Here is a 22,498-nt window from a genome sequence, read left to right as displayed (position 1 = left end):
AGTGAGAGGCCCGTGTACCGCAAAAAAAAAAAAAAAAGAATCTGAAATTAAGGCAGAAAACCAGTAAGTGGAGTGACCACATCCTGGAAGTAATGAGGTGGCTGTACCCATTTGCTCTCCAAGGGCCCAGTTGTCTGCAGAGATATTGGCCAACTGGCTTGTAAACCATCTCCAGGATCACACTCCCATCAATGGGAACATTATCTGATATGCAGACCCTCAGGCTTTCTCTTATCAAGCAAAGGAGTGCTTGTGGTGGGCTTTTAATACTGATTATGGATTGGGGAGGAGTAGGTGGGGCAGAAATCATAGTCATGTGAACTTTGTACTATACTGATTCATCTTTCCTGACTGTGACTCAGTGTTCTCTAGAATGTGGTAGAGATTTTTAATTTCAGTTTTTACAGTGTTTTATCTTCAAAAAATTAAATTAGCCAGTACTTTGAAGGTGATATCTGTCATATCAAAGATGCATTTAGGACTTCCCTGGTGGCACAGTGGTTAAGAATCTGCCTGCCAATGAAGGGGACACGGGTTTGAGCCCTGGTCCGGGAAGATCCCACATGCCGCGGAGCAACTAAGCCCGTGCGCCACAACCACTGAGCCCACATGTCACAACTACTGAAGCCCGCACCCCTAGAGCCCGTGCTATGCAACAAGAGGAGCCACCGCAGTGAGAAACCCACGCACCGCAACAAAGTGTAGCCCCTGCTCGCCGCAACTGGAGAAAAGCCTGGCATGCAGCAACGAAGACCCAATGCAGTCATAAGTAAATAAATAAATATAAATATATATATAAAAAATATATATATATATAAAGATGCATTTAAAGAACTCTCACTATGTTCCATTGTTGTCTACTGTATAGACAACTTTGCCTCTCCCACATCATGTCCGATTAGGATACTGTACACAATGTACTTGCTCGAATAACTTTAAAAGTTCAGGCAATAAAGTGGGAGAGTTGTGCTGGTAGTATAATATAGTCTTTAAAGTAAAGATGTTGAATAGAAGAAAAAAAAGCCCAGAGTCTTCAACAAGAAATTTACGTTCTCTGATCTTCAATTCCCAATCTAGAAAATGGAGATAATATCTTCCTTACAAGTTTGTTGTAAGGATTTAATGCAGCTAAGGCATAGTATGTAATACTGTAACTATTACTGTTGTTAGCACTTTTCTCTAGAGGCCTCCAGTTAAGATATCCTTGGTACAGGGGCATGGATCAGTTCATCCTATTAATGCCTTAGTTGCTACATGTAAAGTCACTTTGCAGTAGATTAGATACAGTGACATGTTAGGGAAGTACCTGAGTGATGGGTCAAGGAGAGGATGTCTTTTATATTGGAGTGGTGATGGTGTGAACAGGTAACAAATACTTGGTCAACTCAACAGCATTTTGTAGGAATTAACATGAAAATGATAACTTATTCACATGAAAACAGAGTAGAAACTATACACCATTCTTTCTAATTCCAGAGAAGTGAGAGTAGAAGTATACAAAAAATTAGCATTAAAAAAGAAAAATTTTGAATGAGACTCTTGGGTTTTGTCTTTTATTATGGGAATAATCAGTTTTTTTTTAATTGGAGTATAGTTGCTTTACAATGTTGTGTTAGTTTCTGCTGTAGGGAATAATCGGTTTTTAAGCATGGTAGTCTTGAAAAGCAACACGACATATGGCCACTTGTAATACCATCATCATATTAAAAGCTCTAAGGATTATTTTAAGCTAATTATTTTAAGAGCTGAAGTTGAATGACAAATATTCAAAGTTTTTTTTAAGAAGTTGTGTTTTGAGGCCAAAAGTAAATGATGGTGGGATATGCAAAAATTGAAATGTGTTTTCCATTTTAAAATAATTCATGATCTAATTCAAGACATAGTACATATATCTAAGATAAGATTAACTATTTAAAAAGTGCTATTTGCAAATAATATGTACACTCATAAACATTAAAAGACCACGAAGTAAATGAGTTACCAGTATTTGGTTTAGTTACAAAGGAATGTTATCAGGATGTTGGCAGGGTTACAATAATTTTAAAAAGAGATGAAGGATACATCCTATGGTCTCATCTAAGGCTTGGAGTCCTCTCCAAACTCCCATGCTTATTAGCAGAATTACCTTGCAGCTGAGGCCCTCAATTTCATGCTTGCTGTCAGTTTGGAGCTGTTCTCAGCTCCTAGAGACCACTATATGGTAAGAAACACATGACAGTTTTCTTCTACAAGGGCAGTGGGAACAATTTTACTCATGTTTCACGTCCTCTCTGACTTCTTTGTGTCTTTCACCTTTAAGACTTTTTGAAGGGCTTCCCCGATTAGGTCATGCCCACCCAGGATAATTCTGCTTTTGAGTAACTTAAAGTTAATGAAATTAGAGTTCTTAATTGTTTAAGGAGATCAGGGGCTGGAAACATCCAAGTGTCCTTGAAACAGTGGTGGTTCTCTGGTAGGAGTGAGGCCTTGTTGGAAAGGGGGTTGTTCCAGAACTCAGAACTGGTATCAGCCTGTTGTCCCATTGAGCTAACTTATACCTGCTTAGACAGCTTTTAACTAAGTTGTCAAAAACAGAGTGGAAATCAATCCCAGAGGCCAGCCAAGCTCATCCCTTGTTCAATTATGACATCAAACACAATGATCTTAGCCAATGAACTGGAAATATCCTCCATCTAACTTCATGTTATAACTCAGAGAAGCTTATTGTTTCTAGTTAACTTGCCCCCACTCCCCTGTCCCTTAGTTAGAAATAGCTATTTATTAGATAGCTTTGTGGACTCACCTATTAAAATGCATTTATCTGTAGAAAAATTTCTTATGACTATGAAGGACTTGAGCCTTCATCTTTAAGTGTGATATTTTGAGATACAAATAACAACTCTCAAAATAATTTGGTAATAAAATGGAGTATTTGTTCAGAAATGTCAAAATATCATCTAATATGACTAGAATAGGAACTGAAGTGAGGCTTACCCAATTTTCCCTCCAGGAATCAAAGTCTAAAACATGGCAATTTCAGGTTGCAAATAATCAGTTAATGGAAATAGCACATACTTAGGAGGTCATCGTTGCTGTGACTTCACGCACATGTGAAGTAGCTGGGCACAGCATGAATGCTCTGAACATTCTAACTACATCATCAAAGGTGTCTAAATGAAGAGATGCCTGTGTCCTCTGAATCCTTTCCACTTTCCTTATGAATCATGGCTGCTCAATTTTTGCATCATTTGCAGTCTTAAATTCTATTTTTCTGGAGTAAATGAATCAAGTAACTCTAAAATTCAAGAGATATAAAGAGAAATATGGCCTTCTGGAACATTAAAAATTATTCTTTAATAGAAAAACAATGCATCCCAAGGACATTTAACTTCCTTTTCAGGTTAATAATTCTGTGCCACTTTTTTTAGAGAGAAGGTAACAATGTGATTGGGCATGTTAAACACTGCCCTCTCTTTCCTTCCCCTTCTCGAGGGTTAATTCTTATAATAAGATTTTTGTAAGAGATATCCAGCTAAGTTTTATCCAGTTCCAACTCTTGAAATGTTTGAATTTATAATAATTACTTAAGGTAGCAATCACAGGCACTTATACAATACTTACTATATGCTAGGTACTGGAACTCTTTAAACGTTGACTCATTTAATTCTCAGAAAGCCCTGCTTACCTTAGTACTATCATTATCCTCATTTAGAGATGGGGGAAGGCCGTTTAAATAAAGTGCCTAAGATCATTCAGTAAGTGGCAGAGGCAGGACTTGAGCTCCTGGAGTATGGCTGTGAAGCTGTACTTGTAATCACTATGCTATGCTATATTCTGGCTTCTGGGTGAGATGACATGTAACTTATGATGCTGACCCTCCAGACACTTTCATCCCAGCAAGTGGAGACCCAGATCACCTGAGAGGTGTTGTCATAGAAGCCCGTTGAGGTTAAGGAGGGACCTTCCTGATGGATGGGAGTGGTGGTTCAAAAGGGGTTGCATAGAGAATCAGGAAATACAGCTGAGACTTGGAGAAGAAGCAGGTGCTCAAAATGAAGAGAAGAACCTCTTTCAGCTTTGTGCATTGAGGAGAGGATTGGAATAATCTTCCAAGTGACTTTGGGAATGATATAGTCTTGTTGCTCTGAAATTATAGTCACACATGTGGATTCCATTGTTAACCCTAATGGCTTACTCAAAATAGAAAGTCTCATCATTAAAGCAGTATATGTGTGTCACTAAATCAGACTCAAAACTATCAATACTTTTTAGTAATCACTGGGCAATGATTTGAATCTGAAAAAAATTTTATTTTTTGATTCTACACCTACAGTTTGGTAATTGTGGTAGGTAGAGCAATGGCCTTCCAGGGATGTCCACATGCTAATCCCTGGAATCTTTGAATGTTACCTTACAACGGGACTGGCAAAGGGACTTCACAGATGTGATTAGATTAAGGCTGTTGAGATGGGAACTTTATCCTGGATTATCCAGATGGGCCCAGTGTAATCACAAGAATACGTGAAAGAGGGTAGCAGGAGAGTCAGGAAGAAGATATGATGGTGGAAACAGAGATCAGAGGGCTGTGCATGAGGCAGTCGGCCTCTACAAGATGGAAAAGAGAAGGAAACGGACTCTCCCCTAGAGTTTCACAAGGAATATCACCATCCTGACACCTTGATTTTAGCCCAGTGAAACTAATTCTGGACTTCTGACATCCAGAACTGTAAGATAATACATTTGTGTTACTTTAAGACACTAAGTTTGTGGTCATTTGTTTCAGCAGCAACAGCAAACTAATACAGCAGCCATTTACATCCTCTGCCGCTCTTCTTGGGCTGTGAAAAACAAGCAGTTGTCTGTAGTAATTCATTCAAGAACAGTATGGAGGTTCCTTAAAAAACCAAAAATAGAATTACCATATGATCCAGCAATCCCACTACTGGGCACATATGCAGAGAAAACCATAATTCAAAAAGACACATGCACCCCAATGTTCATTGCAGCACTATTTACAATAGCCAGGACATGGAAGCAACCTAAATGTCCATTGACAGATGAACGGATAAAGAAGATGTGGTACATATGTACAATGGAATATTACTCAGCCATAAAAAGGAACGAAATTGGGTCATTTGTAGAGACATGGATGGATCTAGAGACTGTCATACAGAGTGAAATAAGTCAGAAAGAGAAAAACAAATATTGTATATTAACGCATATATGTGGAACCTAGAAAAATGGTACAGATGAACCGGTTTGCAGGGCAGAAATTGAGACACAGATGTAGAGATCAAACATATGGACACCAAGGGGGGAAAGCAGCTGGGGGGTGGGGGTGGGGGTGTGATGAATTGGGTGATTGGGATTGACATGTATACACTGATGTGTATAAAATTGATGACTAATAAGGACCTGCTGTATAGATAAAATTCAAAAATAAAAAAAAAGTTTAAAAAAATTCATTTATATATTTATTTTTGGCTGCGTTGGGTGTTTGCGGGCTTTCTCTAGTTGCAGCAAGAGGGGGCTACCCTTTGTTGTGGTGCGCGGCCTTCTCGTTGTGGTGGCTTCTCTTGTTGCAGAGCATGGGCTCAGTAGTTGTGGCTCACGGGCTCTAGAGCGCAGGCTCAGTAGTTGTGGAGCACGGGCTTAGTTGCTCCATGGCATGTGGGATCTTCCCGGACCAGGGCTCGAACCCATGTCCCCTGCATTGGCAGGCGGATTCTTAATCACTGCACCACCAGGGAAGCCCCCACTCAAGAGTTTTTACATGAACTTATTAAAAAGAAAGAAAAAAAGACAGAAGAAAAGTTCTTTATTCTATGCATTTAAACCTATTTTCTTTTAAAGACACACCTTCATTACCATTTGACTTTAGTTGTTCTATCATAGATTTAAAGGCATGTTAATCTGTGTTGTTTGCAATAAATGGAGGAGGATTCACATAAACTTCTATACCTGAGCTCACACTGTATGCATTCCACAATCTGTGTATGAGCAAATGTAGACAGAATGTCCTTGGATTCATTTATATGTGATACTTTCTATGGCTTTCATCATTTTTCTTGCTTGACTGTATGTTATGTGTTTAGATTGTCCACAGCATAAACCTTATGTTTGGTGAACATCATTTTTACTTGTATTATCATTTTTTGTAACTATCCATTTCTAACCTTACATGAGAATTTTCTTTAGACTGGCCTTCCTCTTCCTTATTTCAAAGCATATTTTATTTTATCCAAGTTACACACCTATTAATGTTCTAAACTTCTCCCCACCTCCGCTCCACAAAAATCCAAAATTTATGAGAGGCCCCTTTATATCTCTGTTTTAAACATCGTACATTCTACAGTTTATTATTTGAATGATTTTGAGTTTTATACCTACTTAAAGCTTCTCTTTTTAAGTCTTTTTTAGTCAAAAGTCAGTTCTGAAATTCAGATTTGGTCATAAAAGGAATGAATTCGAGATATGGTTACAAGTCTTAAATCTACTCATTGTAATAGGCAAGAACTTTTTGTACTCTATTACAAGCTAATCACTAAAGGGATGTTGCCTCTAAGCTTAAATTATACATAATGGCCCATCTCTGGGAACCCTGCCTCCCAGGTAATGAGCATTAAGCTAAAATACTTTTGTTTAGCTCACAGGAAACATCCTGACCAGGCCCACCTGTGAAGGACAGCAGGGAGGAAGAAATTAACACATCCCTTCAGAGGCTGACCAGAACCAGGAATTGTTTGACTTTACTCCCTCCCCTTTTAGTATAAAAGAAGCCTGAATTCTAAATCAGGAAAGATGGTTCTTTGGGGCATGAGTCCACCAACCTCTTGGTCTGCCCGCTTTCCAAATAAAGTTGTTATTCCTTGGCCCAACAACTCGTCTCTTGATTTATTGGCCTGTCGTGCAGCAAGAAGTAGGAGCTTAGACTCAGTAACATTATCATGGTGTCACATGTGGTCATTTATCTGTCAGTAAAGGCTTGTGTTGTGTACAGATTCCTAGAACTCTGATCCTGTCTTTACTTTTTAATTATTTCTTCCACCCCTTCACCTTTGGTTGGTTTTGTTTGGTGGACTTGTAGGTCTCTTTGTCTTAATATCTGGACTTTAAATAGTTGCTATTAAACCTCTAAAATCAATCAGCCTCTGGCTGTGCTGTCATTAAAAGGTAACTGCCTTCCCATTAATCCATTATTTGTGAAGATTAATTGGGAAAGCTATTCAAACCAAGGCTATAACTTGGGTATGTAAGCCAGTGTTTGCCTCCAAGTGAAACCTTATCCCATCAACATCAAAGAGTATTTATACACACACACACACATACACATATGTATCTGTGTGTGTGTGTGTGTGTGTATGTAATTCACCCATGGCTTATGTAGGAGAAAATGAACAGAAATTTATAGACTGCTGCCAAAATGAATTCTTGACAACTAGAAAATCATCTTTGTCTTTGACTCAGCTCTAGAAAAAATACTGATAAATATTTACTTGAGTTGCAGCAATATATTTTGAGTTGCAGCAATATGTTGTTTTTTAGATTTAAGCCACTGATTGACAAAGTTAGAAGCTCATGTTTGTTTTATGTCTAAAACTAGTCTCCTCAGTGAATGTTAATGTTCATGTCAGAGTCAAATCACTACTCAAGCTAAAGAATTTAGCAGTGATCTATACTCAGTGGTATCTAATTGAGTTGAAATGTTATTTTAGGTAATGATGAGAGAGAAAAATCAGGATAGGCCCATATTTTGTCACCTACTCTTTTGAAAAATTATATTTTATTCAAGCCCAGTTGTATCATCACTACTTCTTAAAATTTATTATTTTTCTTTTTTTTCTCACCAGAATGTCTCTGTGTGGTAGCTGCCTCCGCACACTGTCAGTTGACATAGTTACATAGGGAGAAAGGGATGGAGTGTGTGATACCATAACCATTTCTTTGATCTTTAAATAGCCTCATGAAACAGTATGAAAAGCATAAAGAGATTTGCAAAAGGAACAAATCTCTCAATTGGATAGAAATTAATTTGCAAGTCTATTTTAGTGGTTTCCAAATTACCATGGTCCTGGCTAAACTACACCCCAGACAAAGCAAGTCCAAGTGACCTGGAATAGGGCACAGTCATGGGCAAGTTTTAAACCTCCCTCAAGTGATTGTACTATGTAGCTAGGATGAATTACTATAGGTGCATGTTCCATAAAAGTGACAGCCTGAGGCTGATCCGTGTATATATTATTTTATCAGGAGGCTGATGCTACTTTTCAAACATAACCTGGGTCTTCTACAAATTCTTAGGATGGCCTTCTGTGGCTTTTCTTTGATGTGCTGAGTGAATGCTTAGGGTGGTTACAACTGTGAGGATGAGCCTGCAGAGTTGGGAAGAGCTCGTTGACGTGGAAATCAACAAAGGCCACCCAAATGAGAACAAACACAGGCTCTTTATCCAGAGTTTGCTATAGCTAGGGAGTCAGCCACCATCACTTGTGTTTGGCAGAGACTCAAAGGCAGGCAGGGGGCAAGGGAAAGCTTTATAGTGAAAAGACAAAAAAAGAGAGAAGGCGTCATGTATGCCTTGATTGGAAGCTGTTGGCAGGGGGAAGCTGTAGACAGGGTAACCAGAAGCAGGCCATCCTATGTGATGGATTAGGTGTGCGTATTTGGGTTCTTCTGTATTTAGCAGAGATTTATCCAGTCCTAAGTTGGAAGCAGGGGCACAAATTAGAGAAGCTATAAGATATTTACCAAGTACTGGCTGTATGGGGCCAATTGCTACAAGGGATTATCGTTAGGCTTCTTGCGGTGGCTACCGAGGATAGCAGGTTGGTTCCTGGGCTGGTTGCTGCACGTTATGGGTCAGAAGTTCTGTTTTTGTGTGTAGTGTGGCCATTGTCCATTTGTATATTCAGTCTCTCATTGGGCAGAAGTGGTCATCAGGGACTGGATCCTGTGTCATGCCAGGGCAGGAAGATGGGAGTCCTCCTGGAATCCTAAAACTGGACCTGAATAATCTGTAGAACTAACTCAGATTTGGCTTATGGTTAAAGAACAATATTGTTTTCTCACTTTGGGGATGAAATCTTGCCTTGTACACAATATTTCTGATCTATGTTAGCCTAATTCCACACTTTTCCTAAATTAGTCCATGATTTCCAATTTCAACTGGATGACAATTTCAATAATATAGATCAGAAATAAAACATTTTCTTTAAGGAAATAGATTTCTTGAAGGGAAGGTCATTCCTTAATCCTGAATTTGTCAGTGGAATATTTGGGTTAGGACTAAATAGTAAACTGTTTTCTGAAAAGACTGAGATTCCAATGTTACCAAAGCTCCCTGTCAAAAGTCCCACGCCTGCCTCTAGTCTATGGGAATTTTTGAAGATTTTTAAGCATGTTTCCTATCTATCCTATCCTGTCCTGTCCTATCCTTCTTCAGTGAGTATTCCCATGGGAAATATGATACATTAGCAGGTACACAATTGATTTTGGCTGGTCTTCCAAATAACAGAGAAGGTTGTTGTACTCAGTGGCAACTAAACTGAATGTTACTGAAAACTAGTCCTACTTTTGGTCAGCTATATTTTAGATTACCAGTACCTGTTTCAACAATGTAGTGGCTCAGAACAACAGCTGTGTGTCTTTGGGTAAATCGTGTAACCACTGTGTCCCTTTTCCCTCATTTGTACAATGGAGTTAATTGTAGCAAATAGTATAAGGTATTTGTCAGGATTTAACACATGTAAAGCACTGAGAACATAAGAAGCCAATAATATGGACCTATTATCTTAGTACAGGTAGTATTGCACAGAGATTAAGAAAATTGAATTACTTCTATTAAAAACGGAACAGCTTTTACTTACTTATGAGAATTATGAATTAAAGCCCTTTGTAAAATAAAATTAAATTACTTTTGATCAAGCTATATTAAAATACTTTCAATATAGCTTGCATCTTTATTTGTACGAGGCTATTGAGTTTTTTCATATATACAATTCGCCAGGGGTCTAATTTATCATTGTCTTTTTAATGACAATGGTAAGTTCTTCTCTCACAGTGAGGAGTAAATGATGTCTTTTCTGAAGTATTGATTTGAAAGCTGTAGATTTGTGTCTCTTTCTGCATGTGTGTACACATGCACGCACACATGAAAGTGTCTCAACAGAAATCAGGTAATTTTTTCCCCTGGAATATGTATATTCTAACATAATTCATTAAAACTCTTTACATGAAATAAAAAAAGACTGAAAATACTAAAAAATTACCCCCCAAATTTGTAATTACAAAAAAGACAGAACTGTAGTTTCACATTTCCGAGTGTATTATCAAGTTTAATGTGGAAATTCTGACTATGAAAAGTTGTATAAAAAGTAATATATATAATTTTGGAAAATCATAGAGTAGTAAGAGTGATGTTCATTTCTTCCTCGGAAAGAATTAACTAATTAACCAAACATGCCTTGCTCCCCTTTTGAATTGTACAAGCCTTCCCCCTGATGACTGTGCTTTTAAATTTCACTGGCGACTGAAGTCTTTCATACTCTCCTGTGCCCCTTGCACCTAGAATGTGCTTTTTTCCCTCCCGGTCAAATTCCCTTCTTCACTGAGGTTGTTAAGCTGTACCTGATCCCCACCGCGTTCGGCTGCGAGTGAGTTGCGGCAGCGCAGTTCACTCGCAGCACCTGAACCGAGGGAGCGGTGGGAGCTGAGTCCCAGCATGCAATGCGGCAGCCTGAGGCCCGGGGCGACGCGGTCCTGGCTCCGTTCCCCGCTGTGGGGGACAGCGGGATGCAGGCCAGGGCTCTCTTGCTGGGAGGTAGACAGCCCTATCCATCCCGTGTGCAGGTGGTGGGAGGTACAATAAGCAGCACGGGGGGCCAGGAAGGCCTCAGTCTCCCAGGTGCCCGTCCTGAAAGTTGGAGAGGCAGCGGAGAATTTCCACCTGGCCCCTGCCATTTAGGAACCTTCTTTCTTAAGGTCAAGAGGCAGCGCGAGGGAAGCTGGGAGCTAGGACCTCCACGCCGACGCAAAGCGAGAGCGGAACAGAGCCAGAGCCAGCGGCAGGCATGTGCCACTGATGTGCAGGAAGCAGGAGAGAGATGAGCAGGCTACAGTGCCGGGAGAGAACTGAAGGTGACGTGAGGTGAGGTGAGGGCCACAGCCTGAGCTGCTCATCTGTTTAGGGTGCGGCACGGGGGCTGCAGCCGTCCAGGGTCCAGGCCCAGCGTTCCCGCTCCACAGTTGGCCCAGGTTCTCCCTGTTCAGCAGCTTCCGTGGTGGGCAGTTCTCTGGAGACTTGCAGGGGTGGGTGCAGAGGTGTCAGTACTTGCACGCTATATATTTACATACGTAAATATGTAAATTACATACACCACCGCGCCACCGTCTGCCTGTCTTCCTTATCCCGGCCCCCACTAAGCCCCAGCACTTGTAGTGGTCTCACCTGGAGACAAGAGGGAGAAGGACAGAGGCTCTGCCATATCCCACTGCCTCCTTGGACCCTAGAGGTACTGAGACAGGGTGCTTTCGGGAAGGAGGGGAGCCTTTGGGGGGCCATCCCCGGGGCCTGGACCTAAGCAGGGGAGGCCATGTCCCACACCACCTCTTGTTTCTGGACCCTCCTCCCCTTTGGGTGTGTGAGTGTGTTCTAATTTTCTTTATGGAAAAATGGACCAAAAAACAAAAATAATAGAGAGAGAGAGAGGTATTTAACTGCAATAAACTAGCCCCATGTGGCCAAAAAAAAAAAAAGAGAAATGTATTTGTATTATATGTATTATTCATATTATGTGAAATATATTTTATTATATGTATGTATAAAATCATACGTATTGTTATTAATGCATTTTTATGCATATAGTATGTATATAGAAATATGTTCAGACATATTTATATAAGGTTACTATGTCAGTATATGCCATCACTTAAACTTATTGTATGATGGCCAACTTAGCATTTATACAAGGGTCAGCTTGTATATATATATATATATATATATATATATACACACACACACACACACACATACATTATACATGTGTATGTTGTAATATATGTATGTTGTAACACATGCACATGCCTGTACACGTATGTAGCATAATTGTATATATAATTAATATGTATTATAATGCATATATGATTACATATTTATATGTATAATTGTATATGTAATATATGTACAACATATGTATAACACAGTATAGTATAACTGTATATTGTATATACTGTGTTATACATATATTATACATATATATATGATTATACATATTATACATATATAAGTACAAATATTGTACATATACATATAGTATGTATATAATACATTATACTATTATATAAATATATGTATAGTATATACATATAGTATATGTGTAGTATGTACATATAATATAGTATATATGTACATATATACTGGTCCCTTGGTGAAAGGACCAGGATAGTATGATGATCTGATATAGTACTTAATTAAAACATACAATTATGTTTTGAGCTGAAATAATATATTATTTCAGCTTTGAAAAGCTCCTTCCTTAAATGCCTGTATATTTATACACTCTGGATGATGATTATATGCACTCTGAAAAGCTATAAAGTAGAACTAACAATCACTGAAATTTGAGAGGAAGTTGAGCGTTTTAGCTGGGGGATTAGCCCAGGAGAAAACTAGTTCATTGGGCTGCTTTTACCAGAGTGTAGGGTAGGGTTTCTCAGTGGTTGCGCTGTTGACATTTGGGCCTGGATAATTTTTGGCTGTGGGGTGCCACCCTGGGCACTGTAAGGTGTTTAGCAGCATCCCTGGCCTCCACCCACTAGATTCCAGTAGTACCCCCAAGTTGTGATGACCAAAGTGTCTCCAGATATTAAGTGTTCCCTGGGAGGGGGAGGGAAATCAGCCCCGGTTATGGTTCTCAGCTTTGCAAGACCAGAACCTGCATTTTACTGCTTTAACTGGTACAGTCAGAGAAAACTGGTTTTCTGGAATGAAATTCACAGGAGACTGATACTTTTTTTTTTTAATTAATTAATTGTTGGCTGCATTGAGTCTTTGTTGCTGCACATGGGCTTTCTCTAGTTGTGGTGAGCGGGGGAGGGGGGCTCTACTCTTCATTATGGTGCGCGGACTTCTCATTACAGTGGCTTCTCTTGTTGGGAGCACGGGCTCTAGGCGCGCGGGCTTCAGTAGTTGTGGCTCACGGGCTTAGTTGCTCCGTGGCATGTGGGATCTTCCCAGACCAGGGCTCAAACCCGTGTCCCCTGCATTGGCAGGCGGATTCTTAACCACTGTGCCACCAGGGAAGTCCCAGGAGACTGATTCTTAATCCAGAATACAATTTCATTAATGTCTAGAGGGAAATATCCGTTTTACTCACTCCAGACTCATTATTGCTGAGACCCCCCCCTCCCCTGGTGTTAAGACTATTGCAGATCAAATTGGTAATAAACAAATAGCTTGGCAAACCTGGAATTGGAGTGTGTACCTTCTTGAGAGGTATTTTATTCATGTCATTATGGTGTCTGATGAAACTCCTATACTCCAAACCTAAAGAAATAGTGATTATAGTCCTGGTGTTCTTACTAGATTCTGGACCCCAACTCACTTTATAAACATCATGGTCCCATCACAATGAGATGAGCAAATTAACCAAACTCTGTGACTCAGTTTTACCTCATCTGTAAAATAATATCAGTACCTCAAAGAGGAGTGGTAAAGATTGGTAACTACGTGTTGAATGGCTGTAAGTTCTTAGCAGCGAGTGCTCACTGAATGTGTTCACTATTATTAGTTCTATGTAAGAATAACTTTAGAATATTCTGCTGCTAAATAAACATACCACAGACTGGGGGGAAATGTATATACTCATGTAACCACCACTCAGACCTACAGCTAGAACTTTACCAAACACCAGAAGCCCCCATCTGTCCTCCCCCAACCCCCGTCCCCTGCTGATCTTTTTCCCGTATCACATGTCCCTCTTCTCACAAGTGGAATAAGCACCCCTTCTCTTAGATTAATCCCATTCTTTTTAAGCTAAAAATAAAACAGTATTAAGTCTCAGTTTATAGTGGCAAAAACAAATGTGCAATAAATATATGCCCTCTAGAGTGATTGCACTAGAGAGGCATTTTACATCTGAAACATTGATTTAAATCTGCATAATTGATTGTGAATTGCAGTTAAACAGCCTTGTTGGGTCACACTTATACCTGAATACTCATAATGATTCAAAAATGATTATAGTTTTGGTAGACACCCCCCCCCGCAATATAGATAATGTGCTCATTTGTGCACGCTAACACACACATCATAGCTTCCACAGCATACTAAAGCATTTTGGTTGTTGCTTGTGATTGGGTGTGATCAGAATTTCCTTCAGCACTTCATGGATTGTTATGTCTTTTTATGTCTACACTTCTTAACACTTGAATTACAACTAGATTGAGTGTCAGTACTTAAGCCAGTCAATAGACATGCAGGAACTGTGGGCCAGTTATCAAGTCTTTTTTAAGAGCTAGCTAAAGCAGGGGTCCCCAACCCCCAGGCCACAGGCTGGTAGCAGTCTGTGGTCTGTTAGGAACCAGGCTGCACAGCAGGAGGTGAGCTGCAGGCAAACAAGCATAGCTTCATCTGTATTTACAGCCACTCCCCATCGCTTGCATTACCGCCTGAGCTCCACCTCCTGTCAGCATTATGGTGAGTTGTATAATTATTTCATTATATATTACAATGTAATAATAATGGAAATAAAGTGCACAGTAAATGTGATGCACTTGAATCAACCTGAAACCATTCCCCCACATCTGTGGAAAAATTGTCTTCCATGAAACTGGTCCCTGGTGCCCGAAAGTTTGGGGACTGCTGAGCTAAAGAGTTTAAGGTGTGAAAGAAGAAAAAGGGGACTTTAAATGAAAATGAGGGCTTCCCTGGTGGTGCAGTGGTTGAGAGTCCGCCTGCCGATGCAGGGGACACAGGTTCGTGGCCCGGTCCGGGAAGATCCCACATGCCGCGGAGTGGCTAGGCCTGTGAGCCATGGCGCTGAGCCTGCGTGTCTGGAGCCTGTGCTCCGCAACGGGAGAGGACACAACAGTGAGAGGCCCGCGTACCGCAAAACAAAACCGGAAATGAGACAATCCCCAAAAAGTTTGGGGACCGCTGAGCTAAGGAGTTTAAGGTGTGAAAGAAGAAAAAGGGGACTTTAAATGAAAATGAGATAATTTTAAAAAATAAAATGCTACCTTTAGCAAATTCTTTTGAAAGGCAATCAACTGTTAAGTTGGTAAATTTTTACTTACCACTTATACTTTAAACCTTTAACTTTAAGAAAAACTACATATTTCAAATGGCAGGACTGCAGAAAAATATTGTAGTTTGAATATTTAAGCAGTAAAACTGATAGTGACTATTTTATAGAAACCTATGTTCAAGAAGCATAGGCTTCATAAAATTTCAGATGAATCTAGATAATTCCTGGATTTATTTAAATGTTTATTGTTAATTTAAAAATTGGGACAATAATCCTGCATGATTTTTAATTACCAGCGTATGTTAAATCCTAAATATAAGAGAAATATTTTCTGATTAGAGCAAAAATGGCAACAACTTAATAATTGTATAAAATGAAAATCTGAAGATTGCATGAAATGAAGAATTAGCTGAATAAAATAAGCATGTATAGATATCATGGTCAACATGAGAATGTTCTTATACTTTTCCTCACTCTTTGTGCCTTACTTTTTATTGGATATGTGATATACATAATAGGATAGATAAGACATGTATATACTTTCATATATATCCTTACATACCTATTCATATACACATACAGGTATGTGTATGTATACACACACACACACGCCACACACACTGCCTTCCTTTAGAAGTAACCACTATCCTGAATTCTAAGCTTTTCATTTCTTTGTTTTTTTAAATAGCTTTTTTCCTAGTCACATGTGTCCCTAAATAATGTATTACTTAGCTTTGCTTGTTTTTAAGATTCTCAAAACTATCAACATATATTATTATATGGTCTTCTATAACTTTTTTCATTAAATATTTTATTTCTAAGATCCAACCTTTTTATATTATTTTATTTATTTCTTGGTGTGTGTTGGTGTAGTTCTTTTTCCTGCTGTATGTTATTTCATTGTGAAGAGTACTATGATTTATTGATCTCTTCTTTGATCAGTAAATGTTCGGATTGTTAATCAATTTTTGCTATCATGAACATTGTTGCTAGAAATCGCACACATCTCCCTGTGCACAAATACAAGAGTTGCTCTAGGTTAATGCTTCTCAACTTTTTTTCTGATGGCACACAATAAACACTAGTATTTGTATAACACCCAGAAGGCAAAGCTTCTTGAGACCAGCAGTTCATCATAGGGAGGCTCTGCCCAGGAGGAAATACATATCAATGGGCCATGGGGTACAGAAGTTCAAATATGCAAACCGATGACAAATTGTTTTTTAAAAGTAGGTGCTTGCCTTTACACTCCCACTAGTAGGATGTTGGAGTTTCGCTTGGCCCACATAATCTGGACCATCTGGTGTTGTCAGACTTATTAAATCTTGCTGGTCTGCTGTTTGTAAAATAGTATCTAATTGTAGTGTTAATTTACACTTTGAGTTTGATCATCATTTAATAGCGGTTCTGTGCTGTGAACTCTCTGGTCTAGCCTTATGTCATTTTTTCTAGGGTGTTTTCTAACTGATTTAAAAGGAGTTTTTGTTTCTCCTTATATATATATATTTTTTCCTTAATTTGCAATACTAATTGTAAACTGTTTGGGGAGTACTTTCTCCATGTTGTGATGTTTCTCTTTACATCACATGTCTTTTGGCAACCCTAAGTTCTTAGTTTTAATCTAGTTAAGTTTATAATTCTTTCCTAATATACATTTATTTATGTAAATTAGGAATCCTGATTAGGTATTTTTGTTTCTTGTTTAAGTAAACCGTTTCTATCTCAAGATACTGTTTTGTAATTTCTACGAAGTTTTCCTTCTCCATTCCCATATGCTCTTGTCTTTAAATTCTTTTTCTCTTATTGAACTTACACTATATATAAGCAGTGGGCATATTGTTAGAGACCCTAGATTTATTGTTTTGTTCTGTTTTGTTTATTTGTTTTATCTGTTGAATCCAAGTAAGCTGTCAGCCCATTACTAACCTGAATGTGGAATTTTTCCTTTTGGCAGACGATTGTGATGACCCTCTGGTGTCTGCCTTGTCTCAGGCATCATTCAGCAGTTCATCCGAGCTCTCTAGCAGCCATGGTCCTGGATTTGCAAGGCTAAATCGAAGAGATGGTAAGTCTGCTTTTTCTGCTCTGATTGGTTCATGACGAATCTCATTCATCTTCCATTCTCTTTTAGTAAAATCATTGTAAGTGATATATTGTAAAAGGTAATAAATTTCTTAATAAGCAAATGGCAGAAACTGATGGGATGTACATGACATTTAGGATTGGCTCTAGAATGGCAAAGGGATGCACCTGTTCCAAGATCTTGTATCATCATTTTAGCACCCAAAGAATTGAATTCCCTAAATCTGGCGATTTTTTAAATGTATCTTATAAAATAAACTTTTCTTTAGAATTTTTTAATTTTCATTTTTAATTGAAATATAGTTGATATACTATATAATTTTAGTTTTAGGTGTACAATATATTGGTTTGATGTTTAAATACACTGTGAAGTGATCACCATGTTATGTCTAGTAACCATATAAAGATATTACAGTATTAGTAACCATATTCCTTATGCTGTATATTACATCCCATGACTTATTTATCTTATAACTGGAGGTTTGTACCTCCTAATTTCCTTCACCTATTTTACTCATCCCCTCAACCCTCCTCCTCTGATAACCACCTCTTTGTTCTCTGTATCTAATTTCATTTTGTTTTGTTTGTTTTTTAGATTCCAGATATAAGTGCAATCATATGGGTTTGTCTTTTCTGACTTATTTCACTTAGCATAATACCCTCTAGATCCATCTAAGTTGTCACAAATGGCAAGGTTTTATTTTTTTTATGAAAAATAAACATCCCACTGTATATGTATATACCACATGTTCTTCATCCATTCATCTACAAAGGACACTTAAGTTGCTTCCATATCCTGGCTATTGTAAATAATGCTGCAATGAACATAGGAGTGCATATATCTTTTTGAATTAGTGTTTTTATTTTCTTGGGGTAAATACCCAGAAGTGAAATTGCTGGACCTTATAGTATTTCTGTTTTTAATTTTTTGAGTAACCTCCATACTGTTTTCCATAGCAGCTACACCAACTAATCCCACCAGCAGTGCACCAGTGTTCCTCTTTCTCTACATCCTTGCAGACAGTTGTTATTTCTTGCCTTTTGGATGATAACCATTCTGACAGGTGTGAGATACATCTCATTGTGGTTTTGATTTGCATTTCCCTGGTGATGAGTGATGTTGAGCCTGTTTTCAGGTGTCTGATGGCCATTTCTATGTATTCTTCGAAAAAATGTCTATTCAGGTTCTCTGCCAATTTTTAAATTGAATTGGTTGTTTTTATGATATTGAGCTGTATGAGTTCTTTGTATATTTTGGATATTAAACCCTATTCGAATATGTCACTTGCAATTTTCTTCTCCCATTCAGTAGGCTACCTGTTTGTTTTGTTGATGATTTTCTTCACTGTGCAGAAGCTTTTTAGTTTGATTAGGTCTCATTTGTTTATTTTTGGTTTTGTTTCTCTTGCTTCAGGAGAGAGATCCAAAAATATATTGCTAAGACCAATATCAAAGGGCATACTGCCTATGTTTTGTTCTAGAAGTTTTATGGTTTCAGATCTTACATTGAAGTACTTAATCCATTTTGAGTTTATTTTTGTATATGGTGTGAGAAAGTAGTCCAGTTTGATTCTTTTGCATGTAGTCTGATTTTTCCAAAACCATTTATTGCAGAGGCTGTCTTTTCCCCATTGTATATTCTTGCCTTCCTTGTCGTACATTAATTGACCATATAACGTGGTTTATCACATCGGTGGATTTGCAGGTATTGAGCCATTTTTGCATCCTTAGGATAAATCCCACTTGATCATGGCATATGATCCTTTTTAATGCATTGTATATTTTGATTTTTGCATCCATGTTCATCAATGATATTGGCCCGTAATTGTGTGTGTGTGTGTGTGTGGTGTCCTTGTCTAGTTTTGGTATCATGGTGATGCTGGCCTTTTAGACTGAGTTTCGAAGTATTCCTTCCTCTTCAATTTTTTGGAATAGTTTGAGAATGATAGATGTTAACTCTTCTTTAAATGTTTGGTAGAATTCACCTGTGAAGCTGTCTAGTCCTGGACTTTTGTTTGTTTGGAGTATTTTGATTACTGATTCAATTTCATTACTAGTAACTGGTCTGTTCAGATTTTCTGTTTCTTCCTGATTCATTCTTAAAGATGGTATGTTTCTAGAAATTTATCCATTTTTTTCCATGCTATCCAATTTGTTGTTGTATAATTATTTGTGGTAATCTCTTACGATCCTGTGTATTTCTGTGGTGTTGGTTGTAACTTTCCCTCTTTCGTTTCTGATTTTATTTATTTGGTTCTCTCTGTTTTTCTTGATGAGTCTAGCTAGAGGTTTATCAATTTTGTTTATCTTGTCAAAAAACTCAGTTCTTTTTTTCATTGGTCTTTTTTTTTCTTGGTCCTTTTTTTGTTTGTTTGTTTTAATTACTGCTCTGCTCTTTATTATTTCCTTCTGCTAACTTTGGGCTCTTTTCTTCTTTTTCTACTTCCTTTATGTGTAAGTTCAGATTGTCTATTTGACATTTTTCTTGTTTACTGAGGTAGGCCTGTATTGCCATGGATTTCCATTTTCATTTTTCTCAGGGTATTTTTTAATTTCCTCTTTGATTTCTTCAATGACCCATTGGTGGTTTGGTAGCATATTGTTTAGACTCCATGTGTTTATGTTTTTTCTAGTTTTTTTCTTGTAGTTAATTTCTAGTCTCATACTCATATGGTCAGAAAAGATGCTTGATATGGTTTCAATTGTCTTAAATTTACTGAGACTTCTTCTTGTGGCCTAGCTTGTGATCTGTCTTGGAGAATGTTCCATGTGCACTTGAAGATAATGTATATTCTGGTATTTTAGGATGAGATGTTCTGTATATATCAATCCATCTGGTCTAATGGTGTCATTTAAGGTCAGTGTTTCCTTATTGAGTTTCTGTTTGGATGATCAGTCCATTGACATGAGTGGAGTGTTAAAGTCCTTTACTGTTATTGTATTACTGTCAATTTCTCCCTTTATGTTTGTTAATATTTGCTTTATATATTGATGTGCTCCTATTTTGGGTGCATATATATTTACAAGTGTTATGTCTTTGTTGGGTTGATCCCTTTAGCATTTTGTAATGTCCTTCTTTGTCTCTCGTTACAATCTTTTTTTTTTTTTGCGGTACGCGGGCTTCTCACTGTTGTGGCCTCTCCCGTTGCGGAGCACAGGCTCCGGACGCGCAGGCTCAGCGGCCATGGCTCATGGGCCTAGCCACTCCGCAGCATGTGGGATCCTCCTGGACCAGGGCACGAACCCGTGTCCCCTGCATCGGCAGGCGGACTCTCAACCACTGCACCACCAGGGAACCCCACAATCTTTGTTTTAAAGTCTGTTTTGTCTGATATAATTACTGCTAACTCAGCTTTCTACTTGTTTCCATTTGCATGGAATTTCTTTTTCCATCACCTCACTTTTAATCTGTGAGTGTCTTTAGATTTGCAAGGAGTCTTTTGTAGGCAGCATATATATGGGTCTTTTCTTTTTTTTAATCTATTCAGCTACTGTATGTCTTTTGATGGGAGCATTTAGTCCATTTACATTTAAAGTAATTATTGATAGGAATGTACTTATTGCCATTTTGTTAATTGTTTTCTGGTTATATTTGTAGTTCTTCTCTGTTCTTTCTTCTTTTCTTGTTCTCTTCCCTTCTGATATGATGATTGTCTTTAATGTTATATTTGGATTTTTTTTCCATTTTTGTGTGTGTTATAAGTTTTTGGTTTGTGGTTCTATGAGGTTCATATATAATTATTTATTATATATAGGTATCAATTTTAATTTGATTGTCTCTTAAGCTCGAACACATTCTAATAACTATGTTTTTAGTCCCTCCACCACATTTTATGTTTTTGACATCATATTTTGTATCTTTTTATTTTGTGTATCCCTTAAATACTTATTGTAGATACAGATGATTTTACTACTTTTGTCTTGTAATTTTCCTACTAGCTTTATAAGTGGTTGATTGACTACCTTTACTATATGTTTACCTTTACCAGTGAGATTTTCTCCTTTTGTAATTTTCTTATTTGTAGTTGTGGCTTTTTCTTTTCTTCTTAGAAGTCCCTTTAACATTTCTTATAAGGCCAGTGTAGTGGTGCTGAACTGTGAGCTTTTGCGTCTCTGCCAAACTCCACCTGCCCTTCAAATCTGAATGATAACCTTGCTGGGTAGAGTATTCTTGGTTGTAGGGTTTTTGTTTTGTTTTAAGATTTTTTGATGTGGACCATTTTTAAAGTCTTTATTGAATTTGTTACAATATTGCTTCTGTTTTATGTTTTGGTTTTTTGGCTGTGAGGCATGTGGGATCTTAGCTCCCCAACCAGGGATCGAACCCGCACCCCCTGCATTGGAAGGCAAAGTCTTAACCACTGGACCACAAAGGAAGTCCCTTGTTTGTAGATTTTTTTCCTTTCATTACGTTGAATACGTCATGCACTCCCTTCTGACCTGCAAAATTTCTGCTGAAAAGTCAGCTGGTAGTCTTATGGGAGTTCCCTTCTAGTTGCTCTTCTCTTGCTACTTTTAAGATTCTCACTTTAATCTTTAATTTTCCCATTTTAGTTATAATGTGTCTTGGTATGGACCTCTTTGGGTTCATCTTGTTTGGGACTCTGTGCTTCCTGGACCTGGATGTCTGTTTTCTTCCCCAGGTTAGGGAAGTTTCTGCGTGTTATTTCTTCCAAAAATTCTCTTGTCCTTTTTCTCTCTTTTCTTCCTCTGGGACCCTATAATGTGAATGTTCCTATGCTTGATGTTGTCTCAGAGGTCCCTGAATTACCTTTATTAAAACGTTTTTTTTTTTTTTACCTGTTCAGTTTGGTTGATTTCCACTACTCTGTCTTCCAGATAACTGATCCATTCTTCTGTATCATTTAATCTACCATTGATACCCTCTAGTGTATTTTTTACTTCAGTTGTTTTATTCTCCAGCTCTGATTTCTTTTTAAATTTTCTAACTTTTTGTTGAAGTTCTCACTCAGTTCATCCATTCCCCCAAGATTGGTGAACATCTTTATGATCATTATCTTGAATTCTTTATTGGGTAGATTGCTTATCTCCGTTTCATTTAGTTCTTTTCCTGAGGTTTTGTCTTGTTCTTTCATTTGGAACAGATTTCTTTGTCTCTTCATTTTCCCTAATTCTCTGTGTTTATTTCTATGTATTAGGTAGTTCCATTACATCTCCCAGTCTTTTTGAAG

At 38.0% G+C, this 22,498-nt stretch overlaps 1 protein-coding gene across 7 annotated transcripts in view; it reads left to right on the top strand.

Annotated features, from left to right (window-relative positions):
• Positions 1 to 22,498, top strand: part of CNTNAP4 (contactin associated protein family member 4) — a gene marked incomplete at both ends in the record, with an annotated part of 261,961 nt that overhangs the window by 19,891 nt on the left and 219,572 nt on the right. For all 7 annotated transcript variants that reach the window (XM_082608081.1, XM_082608082.1, XM_082608084.1 and 4 more), the window contains one exon: positions 17,179 to 17,289. In XM_082608081.1, coding sequence (XP_082464207.1) covers positions 17,179 to 17,289 — 111 coding nt within the window. The remainder of the gene's footprint in view (positions 1 to 17,178; positions 17,290 to 22,498) is intronic.

Source organism: Mesoplodon mirus, assembly GCF_964341445.2.
Source record: "Mesoplodon mirus genome assembly, chromosome: 19".
Taxonomy (NCBI): Eukaryota; Metazoa; Chordata; class Mammalia; order Artiodactyla; family Ziphiidae; genus Mesoplodon; species Mesoplodon mirus.
This window is presented reverse-complemented; position numbering and strand designations above follow the sequence as displayed.